This window comes from Gossypium arboreum, chromosome 11 (assembly GCF_025698485.1).
Source record: "Gossypium arboreum isolate Shixiya-1 chromosome 11, ASM2569848v2, whole genome shotgun sequence".
NCBI lineage: Eukaryota > Viridiplantae > Streptophyta > Magnoliopsida > Malvales > Malvaceae > Gossypium > Gossypium arboreum.
Window position 1 is genome coordinate 6523164 of NC_069080.1, and position 16348 is coordinate 6539511.

The following is a 16348-nucleotide window of genomic DNA, read 5'->3' on the forward strand; positions in this document are numbered from 1 at the left end:
CTCTTATTACTCTTCACTAACATATCAAAACATACCATACTTAAGGTTTTGGTAACATTTACAAAACATACCAAAATATCACTTAACAACTTAGATACTTTCAAAATGACCAAAAGACATTCTAGGTACAATGTCATTTTCCAAAAGATAGAAACTTCACCAATTTGAGTTCGGGATCGGCTTGTATCTCGAGTCCTTATACTTTCAGACCTAGCCTCGCATGACGAAACAAACCGACGCTGAGAATACTCTCAGTGGTATTTCTATAAACAATAGCTTAATCAACTTTAAAACATGGTAATTCAAACACATTATTGCTATTATTCAATATTAATCAGTACTTTAATAATCTTTACTTTATTTACCCTTATTAACATAACTCGGACACTAACGGATACACGGATCCAACCCACACTCCGGGATAAGCACATAGTGCTTCATCGGAACAAATCCGGAACTTTAACATTATAGTACACAAAGTACTTCATCGGAACAAATTCGGAACTTTAATAGTAGTCGACACATAGTGTCTCATCGACTCAATGTTGGAATATCCCAATACTTCCAATTCCTATGACATGTCAACTATATCCGACTAGCCCGATACTGTTAATAGGGTATTCAAAATCACATTCATTTCAATATGGTAAAAATACTTACCTCATTCACATTTTCATACAATATAAATATCAAATATAGCAATAACGATTAAGCTCGGTTTATAGAAATACAAACCACTATTTATCGAATTTAATCGATATCTTCGTTCACTTTCTCTTTTCCTTCTTTGATGACGTATCCGTGCTACGTTTGATACTAACAATCATACAATTAAAATCATCAAAATACTAATTCATAAAACACATTTTCATTTTCTATCAAACTTTTACAAAAATTCCAATTTCGTCCTTTTTCCATTACTAATCTTTTTCTTTAACTTAAGCTTCATATTCTCTTTTAATCAACTCATTAACAATTTCTAACTCATAAAATTCATTATAAAACATAAATTTTGAGCTCTATTCAACTTAATCCCTATTTAAACCTAACTTAGAATTCTTTTAATAAATCACTCAATTTTCACTTCTAACTTCAATTTCTATCAATTTAACCCATAAAACCTCAATTTATTCAACTAAATCAATATCTAAAAATTTTCTATTTTTCTTCATTTTAACCTCATACATGTAGAACTTTGAATTAGGCATCCATAAATATAAAAATTATAAGAAAATAAGCTAAAACAACTTACCAATCAAGCTTCAAGTCCTTAAACCTCAAATTTCCCTTTTTCTTTTTCTTTCTTTCTTTCTTCTTTCTTTCACGTTTGCTCTCTGTTAGTCTTTCTATCTTTCTTTCTATTTTATCAATTTTACTTATTATACTATTATTAACCTATAATAAATATAAAATTAACATGTGTAATAGCTATAACATAAAATATCTTATAGCTATTACACATATATACCAACTATGACACATGTTATATCATACATTCACACACATGGCACTTAGGGTCTAATTGCTAGATTAGTCCCTTTTACTTCTTTAATCTATAATTAAACTTTTATACCGTATGCAATTTAGTCCTTTAAAATAAATTCGAGCTATTCACTTAATTAAACACTAAATAACCATTCAACTATAATTCATAAATATTTCTAATAAATATTCATGAATTAATTTCACGGAAACAGTACTCAAGACTCAATTTCTGATACCGTAACTTTCGGTTCATTACAGATATAGTGTATATTGATATAAAAAGTTGGTGGAGCATACTCTGGCGACGAAAATCTGAGTGCCTCGTAAACATTAGTATATAATAGAGTAAACTATTAAAATAGTTAATTTTATTTGTCTCAGGTTACATTTTAATCACATATGTTTGAAATATTATGTTATTGTTTTGTTATAAAATGATCACTCTGCCGTTAAAGATATATTATCTCCCAAACAACAGTTCGACGTGACAGTTAAAGTGAGTTTTAAATGTCAACATGGATACCTAGCTGAGATGAGAAAAGTTAATTTCTTTTAATGGAAATAGAACACAAAATTTTACCTTAAAATCTAATTTTCTCTAGTTTAAAAAGAAGCAACAGTTGGGATTTTTTGTTACCATCAGAAAAGAGAAGAGAAGAAAAAGAAGAAGAAGAAATGGGCGCACCAACCTCTATACCTGCGTACTATTATGGTTGCCTACAATGCACAAAAAAATAAAGATGAAGCATGTTCTTTTTGTCTATCACATATACAGAAAAACATGAAAAGATGAACCACCTTTTTGCAAAAAAAACCCAATAATATTTAAACTCAAAACCCAGGTAAAGAACAAAAAAAACCCATTACTTATTGTAATCCATGCCTGGATCCTCTATTGAATTGATCATTTATTCTTCCATTTCAAATAAAAAAATCCAACCGATTGATGGACTATTCAATTTGATTTCTACCGTTTCGATTTAACAAAGATGACTATGAAAATAAATGGTTTTTTTAGTCAAAATGGAAACAAAAACTAAAAGAAAAGTGAGATTAATGATTGATCTGATGCATTGGTTTTGATTATTTCGAGAAACCAAATTAACATTTTCCTTTAATTAATTTAAAAAATTTAATTAATTAAATTTATTTAATTAAAAAATCAATTATTTTACTTGGTTGGAAATCTATGTTGGCATTTAAAATTTATTTTACTCGTCACGCCGGATTGTTATTTGGGAGGTAACAGATCTTAACGGTATAGTGACCATTTTATAACAAAACGATAATGTAAATCACTAAAACGTAATATTTTAAATATGAACAACTAAAATGTAAATTGAGATAAATAAAAGTGACTATTTTTATAATTTAGCTAATATTAGATGGGAAGTGAGATCTGGTTTTGATTAATTAATGAGTGGATTATCTCTCCAAAATTATATAGATCATCATTTTCTGACACTTCAGCATATATAACATCTGCATTTATTTCTTGGTGAACGTGGCAAATTAAGATTTTCAACTGTGTTGGAGACCCCAATAATCTCATCTAAAAAAATATAAATTAATTTCAGTTTAAATAGTATATTTTAGATCTATTTTAAAAAATAAAATAAAAGTAATGTATTATTAAGAATTCTATGGTTTTTAAAAACAATGGTAATTTAAAATTATATAAATTTTAAAAAGTATGAAATTTAAGAATTTTTAGAAATTTCTGGTTTTTTTAGAATTATGATTAAGAAAATTTTAAAATTTAAAATGATATTTTAAATATTATTATTATTATTTTTATTTATATATTTTAATATTTATATTTTAAAAATATATTAAAAAGAAAGGAAAAATTAACACGAGTGGGAAAGTGTAAGGGAAAAGAAAAGAAAATTTCAATTTTAATTTTTGGAGCGTGCATGAAAACCCTAAATTGGCATGTCAGTTGTCAATTAGGGTTTAAGATACTATTATGTTTGATTTTGATAGAATAAATAAATCATTGTCACTCCCAAATTGTATTTACGGGTTTCGTCGTCTCCATCGCACTTGATTAATACTTAAATTTGAATTCTCCAATAGAATCTTAATTAAATATTTCTATTTATTAATAAAATAAAAACAAAATGAAATTTATTATTAAGTCAACCTTCTCAATCTTATTGACTTAAGTTAAAACTCTTGATTTTTTCTTTAATGAAGAGACATTCATCTAATTATTGATGAATCTCTATTACATTGTTCTTAATGAGATGCTTCATAGACCTTACACATTGGAATCTTAGCCATCATGCTTAACTGGGATCCACATCCATTATTTTAGTAATTAATTTTTTTTATATTATTTTTGAAAAAAGCTTTATATTTAATTATATATAAAAACTTGGATATTGAGTATATAAACTGTATTAAAGAGTCAAGTGATATGAATTCCATATGATGGTTTGATGTTTAAGGGTGTTTATTATCTCAAGTATAACTTGAGTTCGAGTTGGATTAATTGTATTGATCGTTTGAGTTAAGTAAGATTAAATTGAATTAATGTAGCAATTTTAGTGGTTTTTAGGTTATTTTCTCTCTGCGTAGAGTTGTAGTGCTGTACACATGGCGTTAACGAAGCCAACCCTTTCAAAATTTATCCCCATGCCACTAGCTGTTCAAAATGAAAAACAAAACTAATGAGTAATGTTCACCTATAAATTTATTTTCTTTTTCGGCTGGAATAGTCTTCTCAAATCAGGGTCTAGTCTTTTACCTTAAAAACAAATTCAGAGTTTGAGTCATACATCCATGTTGATCGGATGTCCACAGTTCCATTTCCATTAAAGACCACATGTGAGTGAAAGGGACATTCCCCTGGCTGGGTGGATGGTTGAAATTATTGGAGAAGATGTGTTGAAAGAGTGGTGCCACTCTCATACCAGAAAATAACAAATCACATTTTAACTGTTTCTTTTTCTTCCCAAACTCATCAATAGCATAACCAAATTTGAACACATTCTTTACCTCAAAAATTCATCCACCCCTCTGCCTAATTTTCATCTCACTCTATTATCCCCTAATTTAGTGGAAGTGAGGCAAGTGGGGACAATACCAGGATAAGATCCAGCAATACCAAACACCAACAACATTAAAGCCAAAAATAATAAACATGTTAAGCTTTATTAGATTATGACACATGATTTATTAGATTATGACATATTAATAATGTGGGTAATTAGAAAACAATTTTGATGGAACCAAATTATGTAAAACAAAATATTTACTAAAAATTTATATAAGAATATCTTAAAATGATGAAAACCATGCTTTTTCTTGTCAATCTTTGGACTAATTTTATATAAAAATATATATTGAAAATGAGAAAATACTCTAAACACATCCTATTTTACTTTATAAAATGATGTTTTTTAATCATTTTAACTAAATTGACATCTAATCAATTAGTGAGGTCAAATAAATCACGAGTTTAAATAATAATATAAATATAATAAAATTATTAATTTATTAAAATTTATAAAAAATATAGCACAACTTAAAATTTATTAAATTTTGAGTTCTTTTAGTGACATTAAAAATCTCGTAGTTTATTAACAGAATTTTAATTTAGTTGACATTAATATTATTATCAGTATAAAAAATATGAATTTAAACGTATTAAATATATTTATTTTTATATTTAAAATTGAGAATAAATTCGAGTAGTTTTAAATTTTATATTTTAAAGTAAATTACAGAAAAACCTTGATAGATTTAAACAATAAATAATGATAACGATAGTAAGAATAATTAAAATCGTGGAGGGGTCTAAGCCTCTAAGGTATCTCATCATGTCACGGGCCGCGGTAAATGACACTAGGAGGTAGACAAATTTGACACACGTGTTCCATATTGTATGTAATTTATAATTTAATGATCCATTTTATAAAATTTCTGTTTAAACAATAATTATATTTGAAGTTAAAAAATTATTATATAATAATTGTCAGAAAAAGGTTTTCAAAGCTGTCACCTACACTAGAGAGGAAAGATTTAAACAAAGTTGAAATTTGAGGACTTGGGCATTCAAGAAAGGACGCCATAAGCCCATAAAGTGTTTACTTTAAAGTGGATTTTTTTTATATATTAACTTAAATTATTTATAAATAGAAGAATAATATATTTTATTATATTTGTAATTACGTTTTAATATATTAAAAATAATGCTAATGAGAGTAGGGGTAAGATGACATATTTTTTTAGTTTCAATAATTTGGAAAATATGGAAAACAAAGTCACAAAACATTGGACGGTGTGCAAGTTCACCATATATGTTGTTTGTCCGATTATAATTTTTAACCTTTGTTGCTATCAATATTTATTACAATAAAAACAAAGTAATTTTTGAATATTCTTTCCTACAAGGACGAGTCTAGCTCCAACTTAATTAATAGACGCCGATTTTTTTAAAAAGCAAAAAGGCAAAAAAAAAAAAAAGATTGAAACCCTATTTACATTATTTAGAAGGAGAAGTGTCAAACAAGCAGCCGTACTTTATTATTGTTCTTTTACTTGTTTCAAGCAGTATCATTGAGCTTTATCTCTGTTTCTTCACTCAAGAAGGCGGCGATGATACATGAGGAAGTATCCTTTACGGTGCCTCTTCTTGAGGATGATCATAAGGATGTGTTAGGAAGCAAAATAGAGGACTTAGACCCAAATTCTGCTCATCACACTGACACCAGTGCCAGCACTGTCAATATTTTCAGAACCTGTTTCAATGGACTTAATGCTCTTTCAGGTTCACTTTCCTTCCTTCCCCTGCTCCTGCTTCCCACTACCCTTTCTTATTTATTTATCTGCTTAATGGTTAGGAATTCCACCCATCTATGTGATTTAAGGAACAACCATAGCACTATAGCAGTTGGCGACTAAGTGTTTGATACTTTTTTTTTCCTTTGAACATATTCATTTGGTTTATTTATTTATATCTCAAGAACCCTTTGTTGTTGTTTTCAACTATATGCAGGAGTAGGGATATTATCAATCCCATATGCACTGGCATCAGGGGGATGGCTGGGCTTGGTTCTTCTTTTCGCCATTGCCACTGCTGCATTCTACGCAGGCTTGTTAATTCAAAGATGTATGGATGCAGATCCAAGAATCAGAACTTATCCAGACATAGGGGAGCGAGCATTTGGGAACAAAGGGAGAGTGATAGCAACAGTTGTTATGTATATCGAGCTCTACTTGGTGGCGACGGGATTTTTGATTCTTGAAGGAGATAACTTGCAGAATTTGTTACCCGATGTGGAGTTTGAAGTCGCAGGAGTAACAGTGGGAGGCCAAAAAGGGTTTATTATAATTGTAGCTCTCATAATATTACCTACTGTTTGGTTGGATAACTTGAGCCTTCTTTCTTATGTCTCAGCAAGTGGGGTTTTGGCTTCTGCAGTCATCTTGGGTTCAGTCATCTGGACGGGTGCATTTGAAGGTATTGGGTTTCAACACAAGGGAACTCTCATAAACTGGGGTGGAATCCCCACTGCTGTCAGCTTATATGCCTTCTGTTATTGCTCTCATCCAGTCTTCCCTACCCTTTACACTTCAATGAAAAAAAGGCATCAATTCTCCAATGTGAGTATCATCATCCTGAGCCTCACATTTCCAAATTTGTTTTTCCAATAAACAGGGTTCTGAAGTAAGGAACTTATCTGTTTTTCTTTTAGGTCCTGGTTGTATGCTTTGTCTTGTGTACCATCTGTTACACATCAATGGCGATTTTCGGCTACTTAATGTTCGGATCAGATGTTCAATCACAGATAACTTTGAACCTTCCAACAGACAAGCTCAGCGCAAGAGTTGCAATATACACCACCCTGGTCAATCCCATATCCAAATACGCATTGATGGTTACACCAATTGTGAATGCCACCAAAGCCTGGATTCGATATCCCTGTGACAAGCGAGTTGTCAACCTCTTTGTGGGCACCACCCTGGTGATCAGCACGCTTTTGGTGGCTCTGGCAGTTCCATTTTTCGGTTCCCTCATGTCCCTAGTTGGAGCATTTTTAAGTATCACAGCTTCAGTCATGCTACCATGCGTCTTCTACTTGAAGATATCAGGAACTTACCAGAGATTCAATGGCGAATTCATTGCTGTAAGCCTAATCATTTTGATGAGTGTTGCAGTGGCTATATTTGGTACTTATACATCTGTATTAGACATGATAGGCAAATTATAAACACCAATGCATTGGTGAGTTTTGTATATGCTTATTTTGTTATAATATAACAAATTCTAGTGTAATTTTATTGGGTTCCTTACCAAATTCAGATCAAGCTTTCCTTTTTATCGTAATTGTGAAATCTGTCATTTTTCGACTCCTTCCGCCAGTATTGTAAGTTGTAGGTATACACTAACTTATTGTTTGAAAGGAAGTGTTAACCGGCCCATGGTAGTGGCACCCCTTAGGCGAGTTTTTTTAACCTGGGCCACAGCCTATAACTGCAAAATTGGATTTCTTTCACAGTGCCACCAAGAATGGCTGCTTCATTCATACTTATCGTTGCTATCAATTCATATCAACGGTTAGTAACTACCTTCTATTGTTTTAAATATCCCCCCAAACCTTTATTTCTTTACAATCAGGCAGTTATTGTAATCTGAAAACCAAAATGGAGCAAACCCACCATGGAATTGGCATCAAAGTTTACACTACTGCAACACCACCCCCAGAGGAGGACCCTACACCACTCTCTTCCCTCCCTCGACTGCCACCAGAACCCAGCCGCAAACGGAAAGTGGTAGCCAAAGGAGTTCAAAAAACCATTTCCAAAACTTCCATGCTTGTCAACTTCCTACCAACAGGCACCCTTTTAACTTTCGAAATGGTTCTTCCTTCTGTTTATCGCCATGGTGACTGTTCCCATGTTACCACCATCATGATATACTCCCTCTTATGCCTTTGCGCACTCTCTTGCTTCTTCTTCCATTTCACCGATAGTTTCCGAGGCCCCGACGGGAATGTTTACTACGGTTTCGTCACCCCCAATGGACTGGCTCTTTTCAAACCTGGTCTTGAAGTCGAATCCCCGAAAGATGACAAGTACAAGGTTGGACTTACTGATTTCGTTCATGCTGTGATGTCGGTGTTGGTGTTTGTGGCCATCGCTTTCTCGGATCATAGAGTTACCAACTGTGTTTTCCCAGGACATGAGAAGGAAATGGACCAAGTTATGGAGGGTTTTCCGCTGATGGTGGGGATTATTTGCAGTGGTTTGTTTCTTGTGTTTCCAAAGACTAGATTCGGCGTCGGTTGCATGGCTGCTTGAAATTAGCCTCATGGTTATCCATTTAGCGTCTTAGTATAGAAAAATACTAAATTTGATATGAAATTTTAGGAATAAATTTCTTCAACAATTCATGGCTTCTGCCTGCAGAAGAGTGTACCATTGTTGCTTAATATCTATATTTCTTTCTTTTGTGGTTTCATAGAAGTGTGTTTGGATTTATGCAAATTTGAATATGAAAAGATAACTTCCCAAGAATCTTTTGACAAATCCACGCAGATCCAAGCTCCATACATCTGAATCCGAGTAACATAAAAATACATACATCCCGTTCAATGCTGTTTTCCAGACTTACTCTTCAGTCTCAACATTCAGCAAAAAGAAACTGAAGAGATAAAAGCAAATCTAATATATTTCTTTTAGTTGGAACAGATCAAGAGGACAGGGATATTGCATCAGACATCACAAACGTGCATAGATAAAAATAGGAGATTAACCCACAAAATCGTCCAAAAAATACGAGTTGCAGAGATATGAATATATCTAAATCATAGGCTTGCAAAGGATACATTTTTTTCTATAATTGTAACTCGGAGGGTGCAAGCTCTATCTTATGTAATAGAGAATTGAAGTCTTCTTTACCGATCAAACTGCAAAATACGAGTAACTCGATAAGAGCCCTGCAAAACCCTTTGAAAGGCAACCTTCAATTGCACAGGGAGACTTCGAACAACACACAGGACTACTGTGTTTAGCAACTTCCATGCAATCATCAGATGCATCAGGGGTAACCAATCTGTGTGCAATCAACCTACTTCTCTTAGAATTCAATGAGCAATTCAGGTCTGGTGTGTCCGACAAGTGTGAATCCGAGGACTCCATTTCGTCATCATGACATTCGAGCAATTTCCTCTTCATCCCAGGAAATACTCTTAATCCTGCCACGTGATATTATTATAATAAAATCAGTTATCTATTGCAATCCGCATAAGCAGCTAACTTACGTAAATGTAATGTGACAAATAATATACAACTTACCAGGCAAAGTGTCCTCATATGCACACAACTGGGGCTCCGAATCAACACAGCAACAGAAAGCATTTGAATCTTTGTTGGATCCTGAAATTCTGCAATGGGGTAGAAAGATAAGGGGTTTGAGGCATCTAGGTATAGTGAGCATAAAATAGCATTATTTTATTAGAAAATTTCGGAAGATCGGGATAGTGAATAACCAAATGATTACCAGTAAATAAAAAAAAAAATGAATGAGAGTGAGTGATCACATAAGAGAGTAAAATACAAAAATTAAAATATTATAAGTAGAAGGATGATATGACAAAACACTAAAACCTACATTGCTCGGAGTAAAGAGAGAGTGCTAGATATAAGGTATGTGTGTAATATGGGTATGCTCAATTATTTTTAAATGTTTTTTTTTGGGGGGGCATATTTGAAGAATTGTACCCATGTCCAAATATGTCCAACATGAGTGCTGTAGAAGGATACTTAAAGGAAAATGAAGAGTTCGAGTAACATAAACTAAAACAATCACAATAAGAACTTGAAATTGTAGCCCAAAATTAACAGTGTAATAAAAAGATGGCCATCAAATTTTCCTTATGATCATTTAAGGTAAAGAAAGCAAACCTGTACATGTGCTCAACGAAGTCATCAATCAGAACAGGCCAAGCACCTGCAAAATAACCAAACAACTAAGATTCAAGTGGCACAAATACATAAGAAGACAAAAGGATAGATTTATGGAAACTTAATACCTTCAGGATCATACCCTTCCAGATTTTCATGTACACACCTACTGAATGCTAAAACTTGCTGCCATGTATCCTCTGAAATATTGTGACGCTGATATTCCTGAAAGGAAATCAAAGACATCCGTTGCCTCAATCAAGAGATTGGTGGTAGTCATTAGCAGGTATACTTTCAACCCATGGTATGAGTGTCGAATACAGATATGTGATTACCACGAGTATGTTCAATTTTTTTTTTCCAAGTTTTTCCATATATTTGGAGTGCCATATCTCCATACCCATGTCAAAATATGTGCCGGATATCAGACATGAGTACTTCAACCAAAATGAGAAATTGGAGCAATATAGCTTTCAGCTTGAACTAATACGCAATAACAGAACAAGTGTATGGCCCGAGAGACACTATCAACCATTTTCACATGCTTGACATGCACTAACAATTGAAACTGGAGCAGCAGACAAGTCACTCCCTATATGATAAAACGAATGTTGGACCTATCATGGTAATAATAAATCATTTATAACCAATATCAAGATTCTAATGAAAGTTTCGTCCAAAAGTTAAAGTGGTCTACATTGGGACAGCAACTGGTAGTTTCACAAGATGTCTCCAAGACAAGCATAAAGTGTTAGTCTCTTGGTATTAGTCATGTTCATACCTCAACAAAGTTGCACCATTTGTCAAGTAGTCGAAATCTGCCAGCCAACACTAATCTCCATGCAGCAACTGCCCTGCTTATAGCTATTGATCACACCAAAAGAAAGAGAATTAAATACCACACCAAAGAAATTCCTTATAATTTACACTTAGATAACTTCGATGTTATTCCAAGGATAAATCAGTACAAGCATTTGCATTTAACGAACTAGCATGAGATAACTTACTAATATTCTTTTGACCATTTTCTCGGCACATGAAGAAAACAAAATCATAGAAGCATGAGAATTCAGAAAAGTCCACCTACAGGAAACAACAGCAAGCCCAAATTTTAGTATGGAAAACATGATACCCGAAAATAAAATCAGTGTACCGACAATGAAGACCTTCAAAGATACTCAATTCTGAAGTCTAAAATTACCAGTTAAATCAGTCCCTCAAAGAAATTCAACGAAAAGGAATCTCACCGTCAAGTCTAGTTGTAACATGAGCTTGTGAAGTTCATCAAAGATAGCAGTCCTGTCAAGGGAAACATAACCAATAAGCAATCACTCGTGTATGACCAATTATACGACCAAATAACCAATAAACAAGATTGGCTATAGAATCTTGTTCGGAGATTTGATAATGTCTTGGGGAATAATATATTTCTTTTTCACTCATCGCATAATCATAAATGACACAGTAACAATATACACACATGTAGGATGTATATCATGGTCAAGGAGGCAATAAACAAATCAGAATCAAGCTAGAATCTTCAAAATTCAAGCTTAAGATGGGATTGGCAGATCAGAAAACTGCGAAGAATGGTAATTAGTTCACATGGCATCCCGTAAATATTTCAAGACTCATCAACCAATTGTCTAATCTTCCTGAGGGAAAGCCAAACTCCATATACTTCTATCTACAGATTATAGACATGTTCAATACCAATTACCTTGTGTGCATCCTTGACTCCACCATCTTTAAGAGCTGATTCAATCTGTCCCTCGAGTACTTAGCTCTTTGTGATTCCTCATCTTGTCGGTAACCTTCTTCGCCACAAACATAAGTATCTCCTCTTCTAAGTTCTGCAAACCAGCTTAAAAGTTAACTAAATAACATCAACAGCCCTCTGAAAAATTGTTTTTTAAGTAACATCCCGATCACAGCACAGAAATTTCTGAGAAGTTGAAATTCTAAAACTTCAAGCATATCAGTAAAAGACCAAAAACTTTAAACATTTTAACTAACTCTTTGACCAAATCAAATTACATTTCTTGCATTAAATTTTGGGGGTAACTTAATTAGATTAATTTTTCTATAATTAAACTTCAGATGGACCAAAAATTGAATTAAAAAAAAAAAACTTCAATTCTTTCCTACCAAAATTATCAGACAATAAAAGTAACCCAAATAAACCCTTATCCAATTTCCAATCTATTTTCACCCAAAGATTCACATGTAAAAGAGCCAACCTTCCCATAATAAATCAACGGAAAAAATTATTTTATCTCTAACCAAATTGAAAAAATAAAGAGGTAAAATTTTATAACAAATTGAAAGAAAAAATACCACAAAATTGCCGGTAAATTTCGAAGATATCAAACCGATTCGGACCCAAAGAGTCCATCGGATTCTCAGCTGTTTCCAGAGCTCGGACGAGTTGGGGTTTTTATTTGGGAGGGTGAATTTCGAAGGAAACACACAGAAGTAATAAAAATTGGAACTTGGTCTTGACGGTGTCGTTTAAAAGTTGTAGTCTCCTCTCTTCCTCTGTATTTTACAAAAATCAGGTTTCCTTTGGATTTTGTTTTCAGGAAGAGAAAGAAAGGAAACGAAAACGAAAATACTGGTTTATCGGTGAAATTAAAAGGAGGAATGAACCGGATCCCTTCCGGTTCAGGTGAACCGGGTGTTGTTAATGCTTGTGACGCAGCAAATATTCTGTATCTTTAGTCCCTTTTATTACCGATATCATGAAATTTTTTTTATATATAAATTATATACATACACATGCCCATTGGTCGGGTAATGTTTTTTCACCTATCTTAATTGGCACCTTAATTTTTTTGTCAACTGATTTAGTACTGTTATATAAATGAAGTCACGATGATGTCATAATTTAAAAAAACTTTTTTACTTTGGATTTTTCTCCTCCCCCAATTTTGTTGACGTTTTTTTTGTCCTTCTTTTATTCTTTTTCTTTTTTCTACCCTGGCCACACTGTCTTCTTTCAACAGATCAAAAGCATCCCCCATTTTAACCTACCAATATAATCCCTAGCTTGAATGACAACCATGAAAAAATGCTTCTTAACTTTAGCCCTTTCTGCAAACACGACCATCTTCCTTTCAGTCTCATGAATGCTTTTTTACCCATTTTTGCAATCTCTCTGATCTTCTCATTGAATGCGTGTTGAGTCCAACTTAGATTTTGATGAGCGTAAGGGACTGAAACCCAATCCAATAGTGAATACCCTTTACTTCCGACTACCCAAACACCATTTACTTGGCCTTTAACGGCGGCTTGATGAAACACCGATTTCTCGAAGATTTGTTCGTCAGACATTGAATCAGGCCAACCAATTGAAACTTCAGTGGAAACGTCGATTGGGTCTACGATACCTTGGAGTGTGATGGAATACGATTGTTTTTGGGTTATTTCCGTTTGTTTCTTGTTTAAATATGCGGCGGCGTTGGTTCTCGGAGAGATGAAGTCGTGCCGAAGAATAATTTGAAATCCATGGTTGCCTTTCAAGCTAGGGATTATATTGCTCATAATACCCAGGTTGTTTCGATGCCCAAGTGAAGAACTTGTAACCCAAATTACCGGCGTCGCCACACTGGTTCAATACGCGTTCAGTTAAACCACAACGAAAAACGACGCTGGACTGTTGTAAAGCGAGGTTCATCTTTAAGGCCTGAGTGTGGAGTTTTCAGAGGATTCTGTAAATATTTTCGACATCGAAAGCAAATTTGTCCACACGTCGGTCACTGTCGGGTTCAAATTCGGGTTGTGGGCTAAAGTTAAGAAACATTCATGAGACTCTATGGTGACCAGAGACAGTGAAGAAGACAGTAAAAAAGAATGGGGGCTAGAGTTAAGGAGAGTGGGGAAAGAAAAAAGAAAAAAAAGTGGAAGAAAAGGAGGGAAAGTGAAAATGAAAAAAAAGACAAAGATGAATCAACACGTCAAAGTGTCCTTTGGAGTGCAACATGTGGCGACATGCGAGTGGTTAGCATTGCCATGTAAACAAAATTTTGACGCCACTAAATTTAGGTACCAAATCAGAGGGTTGACAAAGGATCGGATAGGAAAAAAAAATCATAAGTGTCAATATGGGAAAAGTAGATAAATAAATCATAAGTGTCAATATGGGAAAAGTAGATAAATTTATATACTAATTTTATCTTTAACTCTTGTTATTTTTTATTACTATTTTAAAAGCATTTAAGTGTACATATTTTTTAAGTATATATATTTTAATTTGTTTACATTTATTTTAATATTTTTAATATTCTTTAAATATATATAATAATATAAAGAATTAATACGGATAGATTAGGACTGAGTTTTTGTAACACCCCTAACCCGTATCCGCTGCCAGAACAGGGTTTCGGAGCATTACTACCATTTACAGATCACTAAAAAAATTTAAATACTTACCAATTCAATGCATCATATAAATAAATATATTACCATTCAATCAACAGTTTGACAGTTGTATAAACATCAAACAAAGAACATTGTTAGTATACTTGCACATATCTCATATAAATTCAACACCGATATATCTATTTTCTCGACATATCGCACTTGAGTTTAATAATAGTCTCAATTACATAATTTCCTTGTATCAACATATCAAAGATAATCATATATGTACATGTCATGAAACATATCATACTCTTACCGTTTCTTCATAAACATATATCATTCATTTCATTATATCAATATTTCATGCTCCATCATTTCCATATATTTTATGTATATTTATTAGGTAATAGCTTATATCAAACTTAACATAAATTATATTTCATGTACTTATACTTATTTCGTTTATCTATCTTCATAATTATTTCATATAACCATTCGTCATCCGATACATATTACACGAATATCAATTGTTCAACAGATGCTAGGCGTCTCCCATCCACGGTCTTATTTATCTTTGACATGATGCCATAGTGTCTTTCAACTATGGTCTTACTCATTTTTCGTCATGTTGCCATGGTATCTTTCAACCATGGTCTTGTTCATTTCATATCACGTTGCCATGGTATCTTTCAACCATGGTCTTACACATTTCATATCGAGTTGCCATGGTATCTTTCAACCATGGTCTTACACATTTTATATCAGTTGCCATGGTATCTTTCAACCATGGTCTTACACTCGAGTTGCCATGGTATCTTTCAACCATGGTCTTACACATTTCATATCGTAGAGCACACTCTCATGAACCTCATCCTTGCAGCGGGATTACCGGTCGAGCTAAATCCTCGCAATATAAACTCATAGAGTATTGTCGGGATTACCGGTCAAAGCTAAATCCCAACGACAATTACTCTAATGAGCTTGGATCTGAATTACTACCCAGTGAATTCAGACCTAATTCGGATTACCCGTCCGGCTAAATCCATTTTACACATATTCTTTGGGAGGGCTATATCAGATAGGATCACCCGTCCGGCTAGATCCTTTTACCGTCAATTCCTTTTCGAGATCCATCGAATTTTCCTTTCATTCAATCGGGATTTCTTCCCATTTTATCAAATATATCAATGTTTCATAAATTTCCATATAATGAACATTCAAATTATATTCACATCAATAACATACAATCTCAAGCATTTAAGAATATAATTCAAGTTACACGAACTTACCTCATTGATTGCTTGTGTTTATTATTTCATTATTCTGATATATTTTCTTTTCCATGATCAAGTCTCGTATTTGTGTCGTCCGGATCTTTATAAATAAATTTGATCATCATTTTCATTCATTTCATATTCTAATACATTTAATTAATGCTCTAGGCAAAATTACCATTTTGCCCCTAAACTTTTAATTAATGACGATTTCATCCTTAGGGACAGGAAAGTAAAATTCTTGCAATTTAATCCTTATTTCCAACTATTATTCTCATATATATTGATAACAGTCCATGAATTCTATAAAA

The 16348-nt window shown here is 33.1% G+C and overlaps 3 protein-coding genes across 5 annotated transcripts; 2 read left to right on the top strand and 1 right to left on the bottom strand.

The window, feature by feature from the left end:
• Positions 1-5892: 5892 nt before the first annotated feature.
• Positions 5893-7822, top strand: LOC108471037 (amino acid transporter AVT1I-like). 3 transcript variants are annotated; one of them, XM_017772604.2, is made up of 3 exons: positions 5893-6262; positions 6491-7098; positions 7191-7822. In XM_017772604.2, exons 1-3 carry the CDS (start codon positions 6091-6093, stop codon positions 7704-7706), a joined length of 1296 nt encoding a protein of 431 aa, XP_017628093.1. In that variant the 5' UTR covers positions 5893-6090; the 3' UTR covers positions 7707-7822. The 3 variants fall into 3 exon arrangements, with proteins under 3 accessions (XP_017628093.1, XP_052877078.1, XP_052877079.1); XM_053021118.1 differs by lacking the exon at positions 5893-6262 and adding an exon at positions 6280-6398; XM_053021119.1 differs by lacking the exon at positions 5893-6262 and adding an exon at positions 6311-6330.
• Positions 7823-8085: 263 nt separating this feature from the next.
• Positions 8086-8961, top strand: LOC108473210 (protein DMP9-like). Its single transcript, XM_017774745.2, has one exon. It carries the CDS (start codon positions 8140-8142, stop codon positions 8794-8796), a length of 657 nt encoding a protein of 218 aa, XP_017630234.1. The 5' UTR covers positions 8086-8139; the 3' UTR covers positions 8797-8961.
• Positions 8962-9204: 243 nt separating this feature from the next.
• On the bottom strand, positions 9205-13150 carry LOC108470620 (defective in cullin neddylation protein AAR3-like). Its single transcript, XM_017771980.2, has 9 exons — positions 12739-13150; positions 12122-12254; positions 11649-11700; positions 11409-11484; positions 11183-11265; positions 10530-10626; positions 10402-10447; positions 9793-9881; positions 9205-9692 (listed from the first exon to the last, which is right to left on the bottom strand). The coding sequence occupies exons 1-9, from the start codon at positions 12794-12796 to the stop codon at positions 9400-9402; spliced, it is 927 nt and encodes a 308-aa protein (XP_017627469.1). The 5' UTR covers positions 12797-13150; the 3' UTR covers positions 9205-9399.
• Positions 13151-16348: the final 3198 nt, after the last annotated feature.